The sequence below is a fragment of the Lampris incognitus genome, chromosome 2 (genome assembly GCF_029633865.1).
Source record: "Lampris incognitus isolate fLamInc1 chromosome 2, fLamInc1.hap2, whole genome shotgun sequence".
Lineage (NCBI taxonomy): Eukaryota > Metazoa > Chordata > Actinopteri > Lampriformes > Lampridae > Lampris > Lampris incognitus.
This window is the reverse complement of record NC_079212.1, coordinates 96,424,547-96,448,017: the sequence shown is the minus strand read 5'-3', so window position 1 is coordinate 96,448,017 and position 23,471 is coordinate 96,424,547. Positions and strand designations below refer to the sequence as shown.

The window sequence follows — 23,471 nt, the reverse complement described above, 5'->3', positions numbered from 1 at the left end:
AGTCGCCAGCCGCTTCTTTTCACCTAACAGCGAGGGGTTTCACCAGGGAGCCGTAGCGCGTGGGAGGATCACGCTATTCCCCCGTTCCCCGTTCCCCCCTGAACAGGCGCCTCGACCGACCAGAGGAGACGCTAGTGCTGTGACCGGGACACATACCCACGTCCAGCCTCTCACCCGCCGACACGGCCAATTGTGTCTGTAGGGACGCCCGACCAAGCCGGAGGTAATACAGGGATTCAAACTGGCGATCCCCGTGTTGGTAGGCAACGGAATAGACCGCCACGCTACTGGGACACCCCTCTATACCTGGTTAAAGGCACTGAGTATGTCAGGGGTTATTAGTCCTACCTGTTATAAGTGGAGAAAGCTTCACTGTTTTCCTCCAGGGGCACATTTTAGCAGCTTCCATAATAAAGCCATGAGTGAACAACCCACTCAAACTCAACAACATGTAGGTTATATGTGCTCCTGTACATATTTAGCATCACTACATTATTTCAGAACATCAGTCACTAATCTTTCAAATTTTTATTTTACTTAGCCTTCAACTTCCGTGATGAGCCATGGGGTTTTGAGATTGAAAGGCGCTTCGGCCTCCAGAACTTTCTGTCGCACACCAAAATCAAACCTTGAGACTAAACAATGCTATGGGTGTGAGTGAGATGATGGATATGTTGCAGTGCTACACCGTGAGGTGCACACCTACCTTCTGCAACTGTGTCTCCAACTTACTACACTCCTCTTTTTTCTGCTCAATAGCGATCTCCAGGGACTTGAGCTTTGAATCCTTCTTGAGCCCCGAGGAAGCCAAGGATGACGCATGCTCCTTCAGATCAATAAGACTGGACTGCAGGAGAAAAGACAGTGTTGACAGTGAGCGTGGGGCCGAGGCGGGCCGCTACAATGGGCCGGTACAGTCTCAGCAGGTCTAAGTGGGTCACGGTAAAAGAAGGAGCAGCACAATAAAGGCTACCGGATGAAAGAGGCTCCGCTGTACTTAATGTGCACACTGTACAGTTGCATAAAAAGCCGACAGGCAAACGGAAAGTGCACGTGGATTTATGTGCACATATACGATATGCAGTCATGCAGACAACCACACACGCACACACACATACACACACGCACACACACACATGCACGCACGTACACATTTCCTGACCTCTTTCTCTGTTAATTCCAACTGCAGGGTGTTGACCTTCTCCTTGAGGTCCTTGTTCTCCTTCTTATATGACTCCACTTCTTCCAGCCGCTCTCTGTCCTCCCTCTCTCTCTGGTCCTTCAGACGCTCTATTATCCTCTCCTGAGAGACAGAAGGAAAAATAGACGTGTGTGTGTGTGTTTGTAGTTGGTGACACACAACAGTAATAGCTGGTATATAAAACCATGATTCATTGTCATTTCAGTGGGAAAAAAAACCACGCTACCAAATAGCCCATAACAACACTTGCTGAGCCGTACGGCAGGTGTTCACACTTCCAACGGGGGGCACACAAACAGCCATCCCATCCACAGCACAGAGGTCTGCTGGGCGCTGGAGCACGGCACTAGAGGACTGTGTTGGGATCGGGTCCTGTGGCACGCAAATCTCACGGGAGCGGGAGCGGGCGGTCCCGTGGGGCAGGAGCGGGCGGTAAAAAAATAAACCGCGGGGTCCCAGGATCTAGCTAGCGCAAAGTGGAAGGATGGAGTCAACAAATGACGTTGAAAAGAAGATGGAAGTAGAGCATTCCAATACAAAAGCAAAGCAAGGCAAGGCGGAGATTTGGAAAAATGTCCCAGTTGTTCCTGACAAAGATGGAAACGAACTGGACATTGTTAGTTGGGACAAATGTGCAGAAGTACTGATCTACAAGGGGCAAAAATCTGGCCCTTTTTCTCCCCAATTGTTCCGGGCCAATTACCCCACTCTTCCGAGCTGTCCCAGTCACTGCCCCGCCCCCTCTGCCGATCCGGGGAGGGTTGCAGTCTACCATGTGTCTCCTTCGATACATGTGGAATCGCCAGCTGCTGGGAGACGTAGTGTGTGGGAGGATCACACTACCCCCCCCCCGCCCTCATAGGGTACCAATGGAAACTGTAAAATCAGCTGTGGTGATCCCTGAGAAACAGGGAATAAGCCGAAAGGAGAAGAAGAAGATCCCTCTAGCAATAGCCTCAGAGGGCGAAATCTACAGGCAGTCCCCCGGATTACAAACCAGTTCCATTTCTGAGTCTGTACGTAAACTGAATTTGTATGTAAGTCGGAACAGTTACGTACAGTTCACATCTAGTGTCAGTTAGCCAAATGTTCGTCTGAGTATATATTTTACCTAAAACATCATAAATATAATAATGCAGTAATAATACTAAATGTAACTGCTAAATGTGTGTCTGTAACTCGATTTTTGAAAATAATAGGCTATACGGTTCGTACGGTACGGGCGTTCGTAATCGGGTGTTCGTAACCCGGGGACTACTTGTACAGGAAAAACAACCGGCGGGAGTGGGATTAAGAAAACAGCCCCGCGCAGGGCTCTACACCGTACCTTCTCAGACAGCGCCTCCTCCAGGGTGGCCAAGGCAGTGTCTGTGTTGCTGGAGTCAGTCTGCAGGGATTTGACTCTGTCCTTCAAGTTCCCCAGTTGCTTGTCCTTGTCTCGCAGCTGCTCCTGCAGATTCTCAATCTGGCACGGGGAGAGTCACAAGGAGGAGACAAGAGTGAGAGAGACACAGACAGTAAAGACAGCATAGGGACACACATTGAGACACAGAAAGCCTGTTTGTTCTGATAACAATAACATATATACTACATAATTTTTTTTTTTTGGATTTTCCCCTCCCTTTTTCTCCCCAGTTGTACCCAGCCAATTACCCCACTCTTCCAAGCCGTGTCCTGGTCTCTGCTCCACCCCCTCTGCCGATCCGCAGAGGGCTGCAGACTACCACATGCCTCCTCTGATACGTGAGGAGTCTCCAGCTGCTTCTTTTCACCTGACAGTGAGGAGTTTCACCAGGGGGACGTAGCACGTGGGAGGATCACGCTATTCCCCCCAGTTCCCCCTTTCCCCGGAACAGGCGCCCCGACCGACCAGAGGAGGCGCTAGTGCAGCGACCGGAGCACCCGACCAAGCCGGAGGTAACCATTTTTGAAAGTAAGCGCAACAAAGTGTGGTTGGTGAGAGAGGTACACTAAGAGCACTACAAGATGTAGAGAGAAACACAAACTTCCACTTTACCAGGGAGGAATAGTCCACTACATTCATGTGTACAGTGTGTCTGAAATCAGCACGTGGTAGGAAGGAAAAACTGGATTTTGAAATTCAGAAACAGAGGATAAAAGGAAAAAAGTGGAAAGAGCTATTACACAAGGGAGAGTAGGAGCAAAACAGCAGAGATGAGAAAGCAGGGGAATGGGGTCAGGGGTCAGGGTTTGTGTACGTGTGTGTGAGAGCGAGAGAGAGAGAGAGAGAGAGAGAGAGAGAGAGAGAGAGAGAGAGAGAGAGAGAGAGAGAGAGAGAGAGAGAGAGAGAGAGAGAGAGAGAGAGACTCAGTGTGTATTTATAGTGCATACTAGAGTTGGCGAGGCAGAAATATCTTCTTCCTTTTCTGTCCACTCCCCCCCAGAGCAACAGAGGCTCTCTCACCCCTTAATGGAAAGACTTACCACCCTGCTTTGTATTCTCAGATATTGACCGGTGCAGTCGAGGGCCCTGCAACCTGACAAATCAACTGTACAGCCATTTTATTGGCTCCCACTAACTATTGCCCTTCGTTTCACACCATCTCAGAAGGGCACCATGGTGGCCGACAGTAAGCAGGAAAAAAAACCCAAACTTCAACAACACAACTGGGTGCAAGACTGAAATATAATCCAACATTACATATGAATAATGGGGAATATCACATTCTACATCTGCTCTGGAGATGTAGTGTGCTGGGCACTGTTGGGTTGCTGACCTTCGTAGTAGGATGCAGGTCAAGTAGAAAAAGGACTTTCCCCAAAGGATTAAAAAGTATTTCACAGGCGTCCGGGTAGCATAGCATTCTGTTGCCTACCAACACGGGGATCACCGGTTCGAATCCCTGTGCTGCCTCCGGCTTGGTGGGGCGTCCCTACAGACACAATTGACCGCGTCTGCGGTTGGGAAGCCGGATGTGGGTATGTGTCCTGGTCGCTGCACTAGCGCCTCCTCTGGCCGGTCAGGGCTTCTGTTTGAAGAGAGGGAGGGAGAACTGGGGGGGGGGGATCCTCCCACACGCTACGCCCCCCTAGTGAAACTCATCACTGTCAGGTGAAAAGAAGCGGCTGGCGACTCCACGTGTATTGGAGGAGGCGTGTGGTAGTCTGCAGCCCCCCCCCCCCCCCCGGATCGGTAGAGGGGGTGGGGCAGCGACCAGGACGGCTCAGGAAGTGGGGTGATTGGTCAGGTACAATTGGGGAGAAAAAAGGGAGGGGGATGCATGATCTATGATTGGTCCCTCCCCTAATTACTCTCCAAATCAAGTACGCTCTGTGCCCCAATATACACATCAGGGCAATCAAAGCCAAACTGGCTTATACACAGTACAGACCACTAAAACCACGGCTTTAAGTTTAAAAAGCTTGCGTAGTTTCCCCTTCAATTACACCTGCTGATTCCACTCAGACAAAATTTAAAAAAAAACTTTGAGGGAGGGTTTAGTAGCACAAGACCACGATGCAAGGATGTAGATTTTGGATTTTTTTTATTCATTTCCAGTCTCTTTATCCAGTGTCAGTATCCCATTCCATCCTCCATCAATTAATCTGTGCACTGGTGCATCTAACAACCTCTGCATCTACCAATCTATCTGTCCATCCATCTGCCCGCCTGTTACCCATCCATCCATCTTCCATCCATCATGTATCAACCCAGTAACAACGCATCATCTCCACCTCTGTTAACGTGGCAGATGTCGGCTCTGAGCCTTACCTTCTTCTGCAGAACATTGATCTTCCTCTCCTTCACCTCCAGCATGTCCTTCATGTCCCTGATTTCCCCAGCTAGCGTGCCCTTCTCCTCCGTCAGGTCCTGCAGCTGCTTGGTCTTCTTATTCAGGAAGGACTCTTTCTCCTCCAGACGCAGACGCAAAGCGTCCACCTACGTCACAACACACAGCCAACCGTTAGACACAGGACCGACCGTTGAGGAGACATTTTGGAGGGTGAGTTGAATACTGCGCAGTAGCGTTTCTTCAAGTACTGGTCACCCAGTACGGGTCACCAAAATAAATAATTTATTCTCATACTAATATTGCATGATGCTTTTTGCCTCAGGTCCAGGGTGGAAGCCCGTTTTCCTTGGTTTTGTTGAAATGGATGGAGATGTTCTGGAAACCTCTGCTGTGCATTACTAGGCTCTTGATAAACGTGTCCTCCGTTACCTCTGTTTGCAGAATGGCAGCACGTTGCTCCTTGGCAGTAAGAGACTCTTTGAGCACCTCGATGTGTTGTTTACAGTCTGAGTTCTGGTTGTTGAGGGTCTCCAGTTTGGTCTGCAGGGCCAGCAGCTCGGACTCCTTCTTTGACAGCTCCTGCTTCAGCTGATCGATCTGCAGACAGGGAACAACCCGTTACATAACCGTATGTCGTGGGAAAGGTTCGAGCATAAAGGCGTTGCTGCATTGTGTGTGTGTGAGGAAAGAGTGAGAGGTAGAGGCGGAGAGGGGCGAGGCATAGAGAAAAAGAGAGGTACAGAGAGAAATGCCGACGATCGAACGGACAGAGGAAGAGAGACAGAAATTTGTACCGTCTGAGTTGTGTTACTGTACGTAGATATCAACCTCTGCTGTGCAATATAGTTTCTTAAAAAAATGTCCACTGACGTCGAAGCCTCTGAGCAAAACTACATTTTACTCTGCAAAGCTGTTTTTGTTTTTTTTAATCACCAGGCTTTTCTCTCATTAAAAATGCATTTGGGACCGACTCCCCTGCACTCTTCATCCATTATCCATCACTCACTCTATGATTGATGAATGGGGCTCTAAAAATAGAATAACAAAACTGCGGCCGGTCTGTCCCTCGTTGACCGTACTGAGGCAAAGGCGCCTGTCAACACAAGAGTCAAAGCTCTTGAGGGGGTTGAGTGCCCCCCATGAGAGCAGGAGAGGGAGGAGAGGAAGGAGCGCGGCACCTTGACGTGATCACAGACTACAGGCTCGGATGCTGGGAGGCTCGGCTGTCTGGCTTCACCGGGTCACATGACGACCACGGCGGCGAAACGTGAAGTAATCATAGTAGTAGTACGAGCTGGCGGTAAGTAACACTGACCACATTGATCTTCCTCTCTGAGGGAGAGGAAGATCAAGACAGCGCAGTCCTTATCTTCACGGATAAGAACTGCACTGTCAAATTCCGTTGTACTTGTACAATGACAAATAAAGTTCTAATCCATTCAATTCTACTCACACTGAAATCCTGACCGGGTGGGGTCAGTTAAACGTAAAGCTAAGGACGTGCTGTTATTTTGCAGACGTGCAACTATCTGCAGAAGTAATTAGCAACTCACTCAAAAGATACGCTGTCGGTTTTTGCACACGTTGGCAATCATTTGCAACAAATCAGTTGAATGACAGCTGGATAATGAAACTGACATGAAGGCCATAGGAGGCATTTATCATGAAAGTTGTTTGGTTTACTTCACTCTGTTGAGCATTACTCAGAAAACAAACAAACAGGCATGCGTCGGTCAGCTTTTTGGGAAGTGACAGCACGGTGAGGGTATGTCTCTATGTGGTGTACCTTGGTTTTCATGAACTTAGAGTGGTTTTTGTAGACCTCCATCTGTTTGATCTCCTCCTCGCGGTCCTCTGTGTTCAATAATCCGTTTGCCTTCAGCATCTGGATCTCGTCCTCCAGATCCCGAATATTGCGCTCCAGAGAGGCAATCTTGGTATCCTGCACACACACACACATGCAGAGAGGGGTCACATCTCAAAATCGAGGTTGGCATTTTCCGACATTGCATACTGCAAAATACGGGCATAGCAAGAAATGGGGATTAGGAGAGAGAGTGGTTGAAAGCACAAAAAAGGGAGGGGGGGAGGCGGGAAAGGAGAGAGAAAGGCAGAAAGAGAGAGGGAGAAAGAACAAGAAAGAGTTGCAAGAGTAGCAACTGCGGTATCGGGATCTGTGGGTGAAATCGGAGGCTTCCTCCTCTCGTCCCCTTGCAGCAGTTCAGTGGATTAATCACCATAGGGAAATACTGAGCACACATCCAGCATGGAGAGATCAACCCAGCCACAGAAAAAACATGCGGAGGAAGCGACTGGGAAAAAGTAAGTCAGTCTTCGCTGTAGCTGCTTGCAGATCAATGCAGAAGCCTGTGGTCTCTGGACTGCAACTGTGAGTGCAGTTTTAGCTTCGCGGCTTTTTAAATAAATAATACAACGTCTTTAAGATTAGCCATGGTCCATCTCCCTCTCCTGCAGAGCATGGAGCGAGAACCTTGTTCCTCGCTCTCTCTCTCTTTTTGTCTCTCACCTTCGCCGTCTCGCTTTCCCTCCTTCCCTTCTTTCCTTGAACTTGTGACCGGCCCCCTTGCAGGTCAGTGGTAACTGACTACGGAAGAACACCGGTCAGATACCTACCCTTCCTCAAGCCAGTGAGCACCGAATGACCACCTTGGATGTATGCCTGAACACTGCATATGCACATGCTCTTCACTAGTTAATAGATCTCATCTCAATCGCCACGTGACCCGTTACGAAATAACCAACACTGCTGAGAGAACATAGCTGCAGAGACATGACGAAAAAAAACAAAACTGTACCTTAACAGGACAAGAGGGCTTTTTTATTCCATCCAAATGTCCTCACTGGCACCCTGACCCGGTCAGTGAATCCTGCTGTTCATCCATCCATCCATCCATCCATCCATCTCTCTTTCTCTCTCTCTCGCTCTCTTTCTATCTGCATACTGGCCTCTCACTGTCATAAACAACCACACCTGTTTCCATGGTAGCAGCAGGCAGGCTGTGTGCTCTGAGCTGTCTCTGGTGAGTGAGGGAGGGGAGAGGAGGAGGCTGGGGGGGTAGCAAGGGAGGATTACTCATGCTCCTATCAAGCATCAACACAGGCAGCGGAGCAACAGGAAAAAAAGGGGGAGATGCGGGGAGTTCCTCCGTAACAGAGGAGGCAAGCCTCGCCTCGCTCTGTATGCAAATCCACAGCACCCCAAAACCCGTCGATCACATGATTCTGCCGAGAGATGCTGGGCTCTGCTCGGCGCCAATCCAGCCCAGTGTGAGCGGCTGTGTCGGCTCAGCGATGATGTCATGATTTATTTTGAGGAAGTGATGTCAGGGCTCTGCAACTAGACTAATGGGTTCTAGGCTGGGTTTGTACATGGCTGTCCTATCTATGTTCTATCAATAATACATATACATCAACAATACATCTATAATGCATACTATTATACATCTATTTGCATACCACAGTTTTATAACTAAGAATACACCAAGGCTGGTAGAGTCGAGGGTCTAAGGATAAGGGGTGTTTTACATTTTACTGATTGTATTTGTAACTGTTAAGCGCTCTGGAACAAATCTGTGATTTTGGGCTACAAAAATAAACTTGACTATGATTAAATTCAATTTGACTGCCGTCAGATTTTTCTGCTGAAATCTGACTGTCTAGCTTTCGATGGCGGTGGGGTTTCTTACCTTCATTTCTATGATGGTTTGCAGGGCCTTGGTTTTGCTTGGATCCTGGTGCAGCTGATTCCTCCTGTGTAACTCCTTGGAGAAAAGACCCAACATTATGCAGCACAGAAATGCCATTTTGAGGCGTCTTTATGGCCTCCGCTGGTGCCAAGGCAATAAACATGGTGATGAAAAAAGCACTTTAAATGTGTTAGAAAAATATTTAGCCGCTCAGAATTCAGTGACGTTCAGTGCATTCAAAGCTTGCAGGTTTCCAATCAAAAATTTCAATAATGTTCAATTATTACAGTAAGTAACATAACATGCGCAGCCCAGCATCGCCCTCTAGTGATAGAAAAGTAAAGAACTCAAAAGGAGCGGCGGGGAGATTTCCTCCCAAGCAGGCATCACTCTGGTCACGCAATACCTCTCGCAAATGGATATTCTCCTTCTCTTTCTGGTCAAGGATGACCTCTAGGTGTCCGAGCTGGGCCTCTGCCTCCGCGATGCGCCTGGCCCTCTCCTGTTCCTCCTCCTCAGAGACCCTGCCTGGCCCCGGGGGCAGCCCTTTGCTCTGCAGCATCTCCAGCAGCTTCTTAATGGACTCATCTCTGGCACCCAGCGTCTGCTTCTGGGTCTCGATCCTCAGTTCCATCTCCTCCAGGGTCTTCCTCAGCAAGAAGAGCTCCTTGGCCTGCCGATCGTGTTCCGCCTGAAGCCGGCGGAAGTTCTCCTCCGTCAGCTCGATGGTGGTGAAGTGCTCGGCGCTGGACCGGTTGCCACTTTCCTGCTGCAGCAGGTGGTTGAGGTCCCTCTGGGTGCGCAGCTCATCCTGCAGAGCTTGGATGGTCAGCTGTAGGTGCTGCGGGGGTTAACATGTATGCACGGGCACGCGCGCACAGACACACACACACCCAAAATCAAATATGTATCCAAGCATGTACCAACACACACACTCAGACACACGCATGCACACACACACACACAAACACCAGAAAGTTCCAGAATTAATGAGATTTGATCTTGGAGCAATTTTACAAGGAAAGATATACTAACGGTCCGCTTCAGGGACACTACTCTCAGGCGCACTTTGGAAAGGCTCTCCGTGAGGTTCTGTGCCCAGCTAGTGTGCCAGATTGGTGTGAAAATGGCGTGAAGATGTGAAGCGCAGCACTTACAGAGGTACAAACAGCGAGGAGGGAATGAACACTGCCAAAAGACGATGGATATTCAAATGTGGACCACGTGGAAGGTGTAAGTCAAAGGATTTGTCTTGCTTTACGTCGCCACATGAGCTGATTTATTCAGAGATGTAACTGTGTGGACTCGGCGGAGGGATCTGCTCAGACAGGCAGGCTACTCGATGTGTCAGAATAAGACGCAGCTGCCCGGTGGATTAATTCCTAAGTGTGCTGTGAAGGGCTGCTGCGTTTTGTGCACTCGAGGAGACTTCATGTAGGGTCTTGATTCGCTAATCAAAGCAGACCTCCGTCTCCCATTACCCCAATACCGTCTTAAAACACAGAGGTTGCTCTCGGCCCTGTTGATTCATATACAGCACATGGACAGTATTGCCTTTTCATGGCCCTAAAATTGTTTTCAACTTAGTTTTTATTTCAATTTCAACAACATGTACAACCAAATTCACAACTTTGCCTGCTGTTTTTTTCAAAATTTTCCCCCCAGCTGTACCTAGTATGTTTTACAGATAATTTAACAAAAGGAAATTGAAGAAAAAAAAGAAAAAAAAAAGGGGGGGACGACCCTTTACTTCAGCTTGAGGTGCTAGTTGTAATGGAGGTATAAATTTGAAATTTAATTTTTTTGATATGATTTGATTTGAAATTTGAAAAAAAATGTAATGTTGGTATAAACTGAAACATTTTTTTTAAAATTTGAAACACCCCCCCCCCCATGGCCCTAAATTTGAAGATGAACAGACACTCAATTCTCCATTTGCTGACAGGAATAAGGGGTGTGGGAGCATACGCTGGATTAAAGAGTATGTGAAAAGGCTCGTGTTTATTTGAGTGTATTTATGTGTAAAAGTTTGCATCTGTCTATGTGAGTTGGCAGACTTGTTTCTAAATATATATGTGTGTGTCTTTTTCTATTCATCTGTGTGTACTTTATTACTTATTTTCACAAAAGGTTGAATGTAATTATAGTGAAGTAAAACAAGCATAACAGTAAATATTAAGATAATATATCGTGTAACGGGCTGATGGTCTGGATTCAGAGCAATAAAACTAGGGTCTGGGTTCTGTCAAAGCTTTGTTTACGAGGACTCGTCCTTGAAAGTGGAGCTTTTCAGTGGTTAATCCATGTCCAGAGAAGGGCTTTCTTTAAGGGTTCAAAAGAGCACACAAGGGAAACAGACAGATTATTGCACTAGAAAATAAAATCCTGTTTACTGTGTTTCTAGGGGCTGAAAAACAAAAGATACTACAGGGGGGAACAAGCATCACATGTGTCTGGGGTGATTTTTTTTAACAATCTGTGTTCTACAGTTTCAGTGTGTGTAGGGAAGTAAACAGACCAGGGACATTCAGCGGACAGAGAGACGGAGTTTAACTGCTGAACAGTGTTTCATTCCCCTGTGGAGGGCGGAAAGGGTTCACGGAAGGGGTGTGTTCGGTGGGATAGCCAGGGTTCTGAAAAACACGTCACACAGAAGGTGACTCTATGTTGTGCACGCGGCAGCCGGTGCAAACATAGGGACAAACCTTGGTTCTCCTGGCATCCAGCAGCTGCGGCGCATGGGCAGAATGAACAGAAAGAAAAAAATGAATGGTAAAACATAGCGTCAGAGAACAATGCCGAGAAGAGGGGATGCTCAACATGAACCTGTGAGGGCTTGAGTAAGTTAGTGCTGGGCGATGAGACGGCATCGATACAGGGGCGTGTTCGGTTTGCTGGCCACCTGTTCGGCCTTTTGCCACAGGAGGGCGTTAGCCACGTTTCCATACAAAGTAACTCATGAGTCAGCTTTGGGGGAAAATAAGTAAGAGAAAAACATACAAGGATTGTTATTTGACGTGTCAGGAAGATGCTTCATGACATAAAGTAAGAATTGATGCAATTTATTTAAAATAAAGAGTTCCTATGACTGAGGCGTCTGTCTTCAAGTCAGGTATTAAGCGGCGTTCCTCATCATGGACTAAATCAAGAAGCTGTTTTAACCAGTTAGGCTTGTGTAAATACTATGACGTCACATCGGCTCAGCACTGTTCCAGCAGATTGTAATGGCGCCACCTACTGACTTTAGGCCAGCGACACAATAAATTTCAACTTTCTCATAAACGACGATCGTGTCTAGATGGTAACCTTAGATTTGCCCTGATCACAAACAAGATTTAAAGAGGTGTCCTTTCAAATCATTCATAAATATTGTCCTGCCAATCACCCCGTGCAGAAGAGTTGTAAACACGAACTGTTCTCCCTGTGATGAACACCCAACCAAGAAATTCTGGCAAGACCTTTGCAGATGTCATTGATCATCTTTTCAAAAACTTTTGTTTTATTATGGGAGAATGTAGTATTTGGTTTCCATCAACACCCCAAAAAAGGTAACAAATATTTTTTCATTATAAATCTGATAATAATATTTGCAATTTTTTTTATTCACAAAAGCAAATTCACAAACAAAAAACTTTTTTGCTGGTGTTGTTTTCTTGAAAGAAATTGAAACAATATGTAAAACTAATTTCTTCTTCTACGACCAAAAAGGCTGTCAAAACTTTTAATTAATTTATGTCTTTTAATATCTTTACGTAATGTACCCCTGGCTCCTTTCTTACGTACGTTCGTTTTGTATGCTGTCCTTTGTATACTAAATCCGTTGCTTTCATAAAGATTTGTTTAAAAAAGAACTTAAGATTTGCAAAAAGTCTCGCGAGATTGTTAACCTAACCTCAGCCTGACCCCAACCTTGACCTTACGCTCATCTTGCGCACGTGCGCGAGACGGTGAGAGTTTCGCAAATCTAGGGTTACCGTCTAGACACGCGCATAAATGATCAAACATGCAAGAAACTTTTCTGACGAGCTCTGAAAATACAACTACTAACCCGTCCATATAGCTGCGTTACATTTACTAACCCTTTAATAGAAGTTGATATTCTGTGTTCATCTTAATTTGTGTTACGTTTAGTTTGTGTTAAATTGGCGTTGCGTTAATTCTATTAATTAAAAAGCTGAAGGAGAAGTTAAATATCTGCTGGCTCTCTCCTAACAACAGACTTTCAGTTGCTCTGTATTAACTACTGTAATCATGCACAGGTTCAGTAAATAGTACAATCTGGCATTTGGAGGGGGGGGGTCTTAAAAGCAGTAAACCCTCTCGACGATTCATCTTTCATGATGAATAGTTCAAAATGAACCCATAAAAAATGGACCAAATAGAACTTTTTCAAATACCATGATACAAATAATTATTGTCTCGTGTGAAAATGAGTCGTGATAACATTTTCAGCCCTATTGCCCAGCACTACTTTTATATAGTGTAAGAATTGCCCAGCCGTCCATATTTCATCCCTCAGTTATTGATGAACACCGCCGAATCCCCAAATCCCCATGACGTGATCTGTCAGACCGTTCTGGAAGGAGATGAATGCTTGTGATTAAAACAATGTTGTTTCCCACGTGTCAACCCCCAGACAAGCTGATACTGTCACTATAATTGTCTGCTGAATCTGTTTTCCCTCCAGTGGAGCAGACGCCGAGGTGTGCGTGTGTGGACCGTGTGCACTTTCAGCCAGCAGAGGGCAGTGTTCCTGCTGCAGCAGCTCCTGCTGGACTGTGCCGGTGCATCTTATTTCTCCACTCCTTTATGTAAGCCATCTTAGACCAGCGCGCAAAAACCTCTCAAAACTTCACAAACCTTCTCTGTCACGAGCCCTGTATCAGCCTTCTAATCACAATCATTACAACTGATTGCAATATCCTCGTGTCATCTCTGGGATGTATACACAAGGAAACAGTGGCAAACATACGATCGATCATCTTCAGTAATGCCTCAGAGATGTATGGCTGTAAAGCACGAGCACCTCTGAATTCATCTCCTGTACCTCTGTGTTCCCATAACAATTTAGCAGGAGACAGGGGAGTGTTCAGATAGTGTGGCTGGTATAACTTGCGAGTCGGCAACCCACTTTCAGAAATCTTGACAAGCACTTAACCTCTGAACGCACTGTGAGATGTTTTGCAATGACTTGTGCTCCATCTTTCCAAGTTGGAGGGGGGCAACCAAGGCTTGTTCACAGTTCACTTACGTTTCATACCTCTCTCTCTCTCTCTCTCTCTCTCGCTCTCTCTCCATTCCCTCCCACCAATCTGTCATCTCAAATGAAAGAGTGCTCTCTCTCCTTCTCGCATCTGCACTCCTTTTCTCTGCCCTGATCAATATTCTGTCGTCTTGAAGCTAAATTGGAGGAAGCAGTCCAATGATTCCATTTACATAATTGCACCGAGGGTTAGAGTGACTACGGTCCTCTCCTCCTCCAGCCTCTCAGCAGCCACAGCAGAATTGAACTGGCCTCTGTTCAGGGTCCTCTTGTGGTGCGTCAGTTATGACTCAGCGGATATTGGAGCTGTGGTCTCTCTTGTCTCCAGAGGTGGTTTCTCTTTCACCGCATAGCCTGTCGATGAGCTTTGTGAAGGCTGCACAGAACCGAGGGAAAAAGGGTTGAGCTATCTCGGCCCACCTCTCTTTCCCTTAAGGTGGCCGTGGGTAACGGGGTTGAGCAGCGCCTATCTGGCTGTGACGAACTCTTTGAGGTGGGGGCACCTAAACATCTACAGAGCCAACGCTAGGACCTTGGTTAGAAAATGGAACGTGACAGTCAGGTGACAGAGTGCCGCCCTATGTGGTCTGTTCATTGTCACCTCTCTTTCTTAAATGTGTACAAATGAACATTAGAAATGGTGCACAAGATTTCCCCACTGGGACATGAAAACGTAAAATGCTCAATACCCCATAACCACTTAACAACGTTATTAGCAGACGTCTTCATCTAAAATACCTGATACTTTTTTACCATAAAGTAGAGTGTGTGTGTGCATGTACAAATTAAGGGAAAATCATGAATGCTTGACCCCTACAGGGAGAGGGTCCGGGGTCTCTGTTATGCTGTGGGGGGTATTTTACTGCCATGGTTTGGGACCACTTGCCCCCTTAGAGGGAAGGGTTACTACAAATTATTACTAAGTTTCCTTTTTTAATCCCCTTGGGGAAATTCGGTTACTGCAAATTAATTCATCCTAGCTGTGACCTGTGTAGCTAGGAGCAGTGGGCTGCCGCCACCATGCTGCACCCGGGGACCAACACCGGGTCTTCGTTCCATTGCCTTGGTCAGGGGCACAGACAAGAGTATTAACCCTAACATGCATGTTTATTTTGATGGTGGGGGAAACCGGAGCACCCGCAGAAAACCCACCTGAAAACCCACCGGGGAGAACATGCAAACTCCATACAGAGGACGACCTGGGATGACCCCCAAGGTTGGACAACCCCAGCTTTCGAATCCTGGACCTTCTTGCTGTGAGGCGACAGCGCTAACCACTGCGCCACCGTGCCTCCCAAATCAATACAAAGTTATTCTCACTCAGAATAACTTGGTAGATATCTGCTACTAGCATAGTTAAGTGGTTATGAGGTATTGAGCATTTTAAGTTTTTGTGTCAATTCATGGGGTAAAGGACCATTCAAGCTCACCGGATGGTTTGATGAGGATGAAAATGATGTAAATCACATGCTACGGCCTTCAAAGTCGCCAGATCCCAACCAAACTGAACATCTGTGGGAGGTTTTGGACCGACGTGTCGGACAGCGCTCTCCACCACCACCATGAAAACTCCAAATGAAGGACTATCTTTTGGAAGAATGGTGTCCATCCCTCCAATAGAGCTCAGAGACTTGCAGAATCTATGACAAGGAGCACTGAAGCTGTTCTGGAGGCTCGTGGTGGCCCAACACCTTACTAAGACCCCCCCCCCTTTCTCCCCAATTGTACTTGGCAAATTACCCCACTCTTCTGAGTCATCCCGGTCGCTGCTCCACCCACTCTGCCGATCCGGGGATGGCTGCAGACTACCACATGCCTCCTCTGATACATGTGGAGTCACCAGCTGCTTCTTTTCACCTGACAGTGAGGAGTTTCGCCAGGGAGATGTAGCGCGTGGGAGGATCACGCTATTCCCCTCAGTTCCCCCTACCCCCGAACAGACGCCCCAACCGACCAGAGGAGGCGCTAGTGCAGCTACCAGGACACATACCCACATCTGGCTTCCCACCCACAGACACGGCCAATTGTGTCTGTAGGGACGCCCGACCAAGCCGGCGGTAACACAGGGATTCGAACCGGCGATCCCCATTTTGGTAGGCAACAGAACAGACCGCCACGCCACCTGGACACCTCTACTAAGACACTTTATACTGGTTTTTCCTTTCATTTGTCACCTGTCTGTATATGTGCATGTGTATGTTTGCACGTGTGCGTCCGTGTGCCTGTACAGCTGTATTTTAGGCAAGTGTGGGTGTTCATATCTGACCCATGCAGCTCCGAAGCACTGAGTCAGAACAGCCTGCTGCATTTCTAATCTCCGTGTTATGTGCCACTACTGCTGACAATATACAATTACACCCAAAACCATGTCCGTGTACGGGCACTGATCCATCTGCACTCAGCCGCAGGGACGGGAGGCCGGAGGATGAACGGGGTGGCATAGAAGAGAGGCTGAAGATCAATATCAGATGTTATGAAAATACTTTTTAGAAGAAACGTTCTGCAGAACGTGAAATAAAAATGTTAATACCTAATTAAATATCTAACGCCTCACCTTTTCAAGGTGTTTCAGGCTTTTGCAAGCAGAAGTTTGTTCTCAACAAAATAAGTGATTGATTCAAACCTACACATTAATGCCCCCCCTGGTCATAATACGATAGTTAAGGGGGAATTATTCTGAATTGAAATGCCATGTTGTACATGGTAATCTGTATATTTAACAAAGCAAAACAAAGATACCATGTGAATTGGAATATACAAATATACAAAGACGCTCTACATCTAATGGATTTGGCCATACCGGTACGGTTTAAGCCTTGTTTTCTTAACAATAACACGGGTTTACGGGGAGTCTGCAAGAGACCGTTGAAAATCTATCAAATGTATTTCAATTAGGGTGGCACGGTGGTGCAGTGGTTAGCACGGTCGCCTCACAGCAAGAAGGTCCTGGGTTCGAGCCCTGGGGTAGTCCAACCTTGGGGGTCGTCCCGGGTCATCCTCTGTAGGTCAGGTGAATAGGCTGTACTAAATTGTCCCTAGATATGAATGTGTGTGTGTGTGGGCCCTATGTGATAGTCTGGCGGCATGTCCAGGGTGTCTCCCGGCCTGCCGCCCAATGACTGCTAGGATAAGCTCCAGCAGCCCCGTGACGCTGAGAGCAGGATAAGCGGTTTGGAAAATGGACGGATGGTATTTCAATTACTTTACAAGACTTTGTTGTGCTTTACAAGGTTATCATACGAAGAGCACAGGATATGCAGGGTCCCTGTGGGCTGATGAGAAACTGCTCAGGTGTGTCGACACAGACACAGATCCGTCCTTACATAGAGGGGTGGGAAGCAGGATGTGGGTATGTGTCCTGATCGCTGCACTAGCCGCCTCCCCTGGTCGGTCAGGGATGCCTGTTCGGGGGGGGAGGAGCGGGAACTGGGGGGGGGGGTAGCGTGATCCTCCTATGCGCTACATCCCCCCGGTGAAACTCCTCACTGTCAGGTGAAACGAAGCGGCTGGCGACTCCACATGTGTCGGAGGAGGCATGTGGTAGTGTGCAGCCCTCCCCGGATCGGCAGAGGGGGTGGAGCAGCGACGACCGGGGCGGCTCGGAAGAGTCGGGTAATTGGCCAGGTACAATTGGTGAGAAAAAGGGTGGGAAATGGGTGGGAAATCGGGAAATCCCCCCCCCCAAAAAAACATGCCCTGAACCCAACTATCATTGAAGGACTTGATAGTACTATTGCCAAATTCAAGCCAGTATCATTCTGCAAAAGGTTGCATTCATTCATCCATTTATCAATTTGTTGGTCGGTAAACTGATCATGACATATACACCCCTACAATCTGAGACACAGACCGCACATAAAATGGGTCTTGCTGTCTCAATCTGTGTTAAATCATTCACTACGCATAACGTTCAAACTACCCTTAAATAAACGAATAAATCATTCGAGTAAACTTCAACACGGGTATCGACACCATTAGCAGAGGTCACGTTTTTCAAGCCGCAAAATCTCCCAACCTCACCCGGGTGTACGTGCATGACAGCAAAATGACGCGATGAGAAATCTACCTTTATTTTCATATCTGGGCACGGGGGGACGTGTGGCGGCAAGTGGGGAGTCACCGAGCGCTCCACTTGCTGCGCAGAGTTCCCATTCAGAGCTCACAAAACCCCTATCGGTGTTGTAAACCAGGTATAGGGGGTCTTCAAGCGGTGGACAGGGGGAGTCCATGATCTGACTGCAGAGGTTTATAGTGTTTGACCCGTCAAGCCCATATTTGAGTGGAGGAAAACCTAAAACGCGGCCGGTTCTGACTCCCCTCACTGACCCAAACCCTCTCTGCCTTGTTTCCATCTCTCTTTCACCAACTCTGTGGACCGTTTCGGCTGAGCTGCTCTCGCTTTCCTTTGGGCTCGTCGGCTGACCTTTACTTTTCAACCGCGCCGATCCGATTTACAGCCTCGCGCGAGGCGTGATGGGTGGGGAAAAAGGTGCGGAGGGGAGCGTCTCTCATCCCCTCTCGCTTTATTCCTCCATTTTATCTCCCTCTCGCCACCGGGTCGACTCCCAGTACCTGTTCCCCACCCTTCCCCTCTTCCCCAAATTGTTGCACTCCGATTCCCGTCCTCCATTTAAAGCAGTGGCCATCTTATACGAGCAGACTGGAGGGAGAGTCAGGTGGTCTACATGATACTTCCTGTATCCACATGGGCTCGCCATCAAACGACAGCCCAAAACAGCGACACACGTACTGGCTCGCTCGAGCAGAGCTAAACGACACGCGCTATGACTCACTATTAATTTCCTCCTACATCTCTTGTCAAAGATGAGTCAGTCCAATTGTTAGCTAGGCAGTTACACAATCTCTGCATCACGTGTACGGATGCTGTGTTCAGAGGTGTGTTCGTGACCGCACGGCTCCACACACACACACACACACACACACACACACACACACACACACACACACACACACACACACACACACACATAGAGGGAGCCCCCGCATGCGGGCGATGATGGTGACTAAAAACCCTGTGCATGCATTATCAGCCACCCTGGCTGAACCTTACCACACACACACACCCACATGCACAACCTACACATTCAAACATACAACGTCATTGTGCTGGACCTGCAAGAGAATAAGAGGAACCTGCCTGCTGCACAGAGCCAATTGCCACCACATTACCCAAAGACTGAAGGAGGCCCAGCCTCGCCACACATGCACGACTACCCCTTTCACCGTGTGTTCTTGCATGGTGACATGTAACAACCCACAGCTTTGGAATGGAAATAAATAAATAAAATACCAATAAAAGCCTCCACAAGAACCACGTCACGTCTCCGCCGCCGTATCTGTGCATGAACAGAGCGGCGATATGGGAGGCTCAGCCTCCATTTTGGGGATTGCGTTGATGAGGGCTGTCTGGCTGGCTGAGCAGCGGCGCTCCTGACTCAGTCAGATATGGCGCGCTCAGGCTCACGCGGGACGCCTCCAGCAGCTCCAGTCCAGCTTCCCCGCGACAGACACGTCCGCTGGAATCCAGTCGCATGAACGGCCGTGAGCTGCAACGGCCTGCGCCAGTGGATGTACGACGATACGATGATGTTGAAAATAAGCCCGGCAAAGACAATACTCTCTTGTCCTTGTGTCCAAACGATGTCTTCGGATGAAAACTCCTTAACCGTCGATGAAGCTCCACAGTTTGTGGTTCAAATTTGGTGAAACTGATGTGCTACAACACAACGACGACGTTGTCTGGATAGTTTTCGGAGTCAATCTCGCCTTGATTTTATAAGTGGAGGCTTATATTCCCGACTCTTGTTTTTCACAATATAAATTATTTATGCTGTTTGACCAAACTAATAGAGGCCCGAGGCACACGCGGCCAGTGTATCGGGATACCACCAGACAGATGTAGTGATTGGCCTGAAATTACTCCATAATTAATGAAGCAATTTGCTCTTCAGCCAGCCTCCCTCTACAAACCTCATGGGTGTGAGCAAACCCTAACTCTAGAGGCATACGCTTACATAAGGACGCACAACAGCCCAGAAATCAGGATACAACTGTCCAATTATAGTAACAGGCCACATCTGCCTTTTATTAGCTGACACACTTCATTAATGGGATTCTACCAGGCAGGAAACAAAAATCCTTCACAGCATCCCAGCCAGAGACAACCCTGATGACAAGGCCCGGGCTAAAAATGAAGTCTTCTCTTTTGTACGGCGCACAAAAAAAAAAAACACCTTGAAAGCCCACACTCGGCTCGTTTCATATCCTCCTGAGCACATTCATGCGCAGTTCCCTACAGCGTATAACGTAATGCTAAACATGCGAGCGTTACAAATCAATACTCACAAGTTGTGAGCATAGTGAATAACTGAAATGATCAATACTTTGTGTTAGTTGGTGCGATTCCATCAGGAACGCCATCTTGTTTTGACCGTTTATCGGCTCCATTTTATCTTGACGCTACATTTTTGTGACTCATCGGGAAATGAATAACAACTACAGTGGGCCCCATCCGGCTTCCCCCTCTGGGGATGACCGGAGGGTGAAGTCGCCCACTTGTGAGGCAGAAAACGTGGCACCTGTCCCGCTAGCAGCGTAGCTCCTCTCCAAGGGCCAGGCGGCGCACTGCAGACTCGTTTACCTCCAGCAAACCAGCCAGAAATGACTTGTTTCGGGAGTGGATATGAACACCGGAAGATGCTGTGTGCACCACAGAACCACGGGGCTGTGTTCAAGGTCACGGCGATGGGATCCAGCTGTAACCTTGGGAAGCCAAACGGCAGAGTACGCCGTGGTGAGTAATGAGCGGCCTGTCTGCTGCAGGAGTGTCCGAGAAAATCCACACAACCACACACACACACAAGTCCTCGGGACTGACCGGGACAAACACCACGACCGGATGTCAATTAGGTTTCTGTCACTGAAACTGCTTGAGGCGTTGTGTATTTTTGCTGCATCATGCCTCAGCGGGCCCAAGAAAACATAAGAGGAGACCAGCCTAACCAGTCCGGCAGAATGCTGACCCGTGCAAAAGTACTCCTCGGTGTGCCGCGTGTCTTCCCCTCAGTGTCTTGTACCACACAAAGTACGTCCGTGCACACCATACAAAAGCACAACATCATCTGAAATAGAATAAAAAGCCCCTTGAGATTCGCATTTTAGGAACTGAATGGTCACCTAAAGCGTCCAAATTCAGTTGTGATTCAAAACCCGAATCTGCCGGATTATGATCGTGATTCACGAGGGCTGTATACGAGGACTACCTACACTACCCAACAGGCCGTTAACGTACAGACTGTTGGGACAGCGGCTCTGTTGAAGAGGCCGCCGTGACAGCGGATGACTAGAAATTGACCGTCATAGACGATGAAAGTCAGTCCGAGGAAGGTTGTGGACCGTGTTGAAGGGGAGGGGTAGCGAGACAGACAGGAAAAGGAAGCGCAAGACAGATGGGGGAGCGTTTAAAGGCGTCCTTGACATTTCACTCTCGGCCTCGTGAGTCCTCCAGTCTGCAAGTGATTTAAAGAGGCTACGCATCCCGCCCCAGACAGGAAGTCACAAGACACCGGGGGAAGACCAGGTGAGAATGGAAAAACACCGCTTCAGCGGGACTTTCTAAGCTTTCGACACAGACTCAAACTGAATCCACCTGTTCACAAAGCCCAAAGTCACCTCCGTCAGGCTACACCCCCCAAATTATCTGATTTATACTATCCGACATTATATTACACTACATGGCATTTAGAGGTGAGCATTTTAAAGCGACGCCAAATTAAATATGCTTCATACTAATAAATCAGTTGGTAAGTCGAGAGCTATGCAGATCGTCGTATATCCTGCTGCACTGCGCGTTTGGGTTTTTTTTCAGACGGTTTTCCCCCCCATGTCACCCCAGACGACGTTTTGAAAAAACCCTTAAACATTTATTTACACAAACAGCTCTTTCCAGAAAGTTTCCACACGTATTAAAAACATGACTGAGCAAAGCACCTCTCAAAGAACATGGCGGCGGATGACTGTTCCTTGAGAGAAAAGACAACTGTTGAAAATGAAAATGACTGAAACAGAAAATATAGTCTGGGTGAAGAGTGGGGATCTCATTCCTACCTGGTTCTCTTCATGGGTAACCCTCATCTGCTCCTTCAGAATAGAGGTGCGTGCCGCCTCCTCCTTCCGCATTATCCTTTCCTTTTTCAGCTCGGGGCTCCAGAAGCTCTTGATGCTGTTCGTGGAAGAGCCCAGCTTGCTGTCCTTCAAGTCAAGCTCCCTGCGCAGCAGCTCATTCTCCCTCTGCATCTCCCGGAGCTGGGCCTGCATCTCCAGCAGCTCTCCCCCGCTGCCCCGCACTGCCTGCCGTAGCAGGGCAGAGGGCACCCCCTGGTGGTGGTGGTGGTGCAACATGGAGAGGGAGCCCAGATCACTGTAGGACAGAAGGTCAGCGTGGGGCAGCCCCACCGAAGCAATGTTGGGGCTGCTGCCCATGGCTGTGACGCGGCCCCCGTATATGGCCCGGCTGGTGGCACGCCCCAACGTCATGGTGCCTTTTGGGTAGGTGGCAGTAGAGCCCACGCCCTCATGGTCACTCAGGTACATGGGCCCGGAAGTGGCGTAAGCAGCGTTGAGGGACTGGATGTTCTCCATGGAGAGAGTCTTGCCCCCCGCACCACCCCCGCCCCCACTGTTGGCCCTCCGGTGGCCAAGTCTGGGGGACCTTGGCAGGCGCGGGGACCGTGCGGGGCTGCTCTCTATGTGGCCTACCGCTCTGGCACTGCTGTACATGTCCTGCGTGTGGGAGGTGTGGCCACCAGAGGGTCCTTATCAGGGGCGCGCTGCAATGAGACTGCTCAGACTCTCTGAATCACACATGGGTGGTTTATTGCATGCCCTGATAGCTTGTGCACGTCGGAGTCAGATCTGAGAGGACAAAACAGAAGTGAATGAGGATATATAGCATACGACAATAAATACAGAATGTGTTACACGTGAGATGACGGGCATGTGGATACCAAGGGTAAAAAAGCGTGTTCGGCACAACATATAAGCGCACTCCTCCATAGTTACTTAACGGAGGCGAGCAATCGCAGCCTCCCTCTGCATAAGGTTAGAAATGGAGAGAGAGACAGCCCTCCCCCCCGAGTTTCAGAGATGGGTGAGTCACTGCCGGCAGCCCGCTGTCAGATTTTGTTTGGCTCTCATTCCGAGTGAACCCACTGGGATTCCCAGCATCATCCTGGCTTTCCCCATCGCAAGCAGACCGTAATTCCATAATTGATAAAACGACGCGGTAAGCATGGAAATCGTGCATTCGAGAGATTTACTCGTGATGCCGTTCTAACAAAAGTCTTTGGATATGATTTTCGGGGACCGCTCCTTTTTTTTTTTTTTAGCAGAGACCAAAGATGTGATTTTGTTTTTACTTCCTCCGTCAGGTTTTCCAGGCTCTGTTTTTGGGGACTCTGCAGCGATATGAAACGTCGTACATCATGGCGGTTAGCAGGGAGGTGAGAATAGCGAGGGACTGAATA

General features: G+C 48.2%; 1 protein-coding gene across 1 annotated transcript in view; it reads right to left on the bottom strand.

Annotated features, from left to right (window-relative positions):
• Positions 1 to 22,725, bottom strand: part of erc2 (ELKS/RAB6-interacting/CAST family member 2) — a 39,155-nt gene extending 16,430 nt beyond the window's left edge. Inside the window, exons 1-9 of the mRNA XM_056300784.1 lie at positions 22,054 to 22,725; positions 9,070 to 9,504; positions 8,664 to 8,738; positions 6,743 to 6,898; positions 5,386 to 5,553; positions 4,935 to 5,102; positions 2,529 to 2,666; positions 1,163 to 1,303; positions 707 to 847 (exon numbers count right to left, since the gene is read on the bottom strand). Coding sequence (XP_056156759.1) covers positions 707 to 847; positions 1,163 to 1,303; positions 2,529 to 2,666; positions 4,935 to 5,102; positions 5,386 to 5,553; positions 6,743 to 6,898; positions 8,664 to 8,738; positions 9,070 to 9,504; positions 22,054 to 22,725 — 2,094 coding nt within the window. The remainder of the gene's footprint in view (positions 1 to 706; positions 848 to 1,162; positions 1,304 to 2,528; positions 2,667 to 4,934; positions 5,103 to 5,385; positions 5,554 to 6,742; positions 6,899 to 8,663; positions 8,739 to 9,069; positions 9,505 to 22,053) is intronic.
• Positions 22,726 to 23,471: the final 746 nt, after the last annotated feature.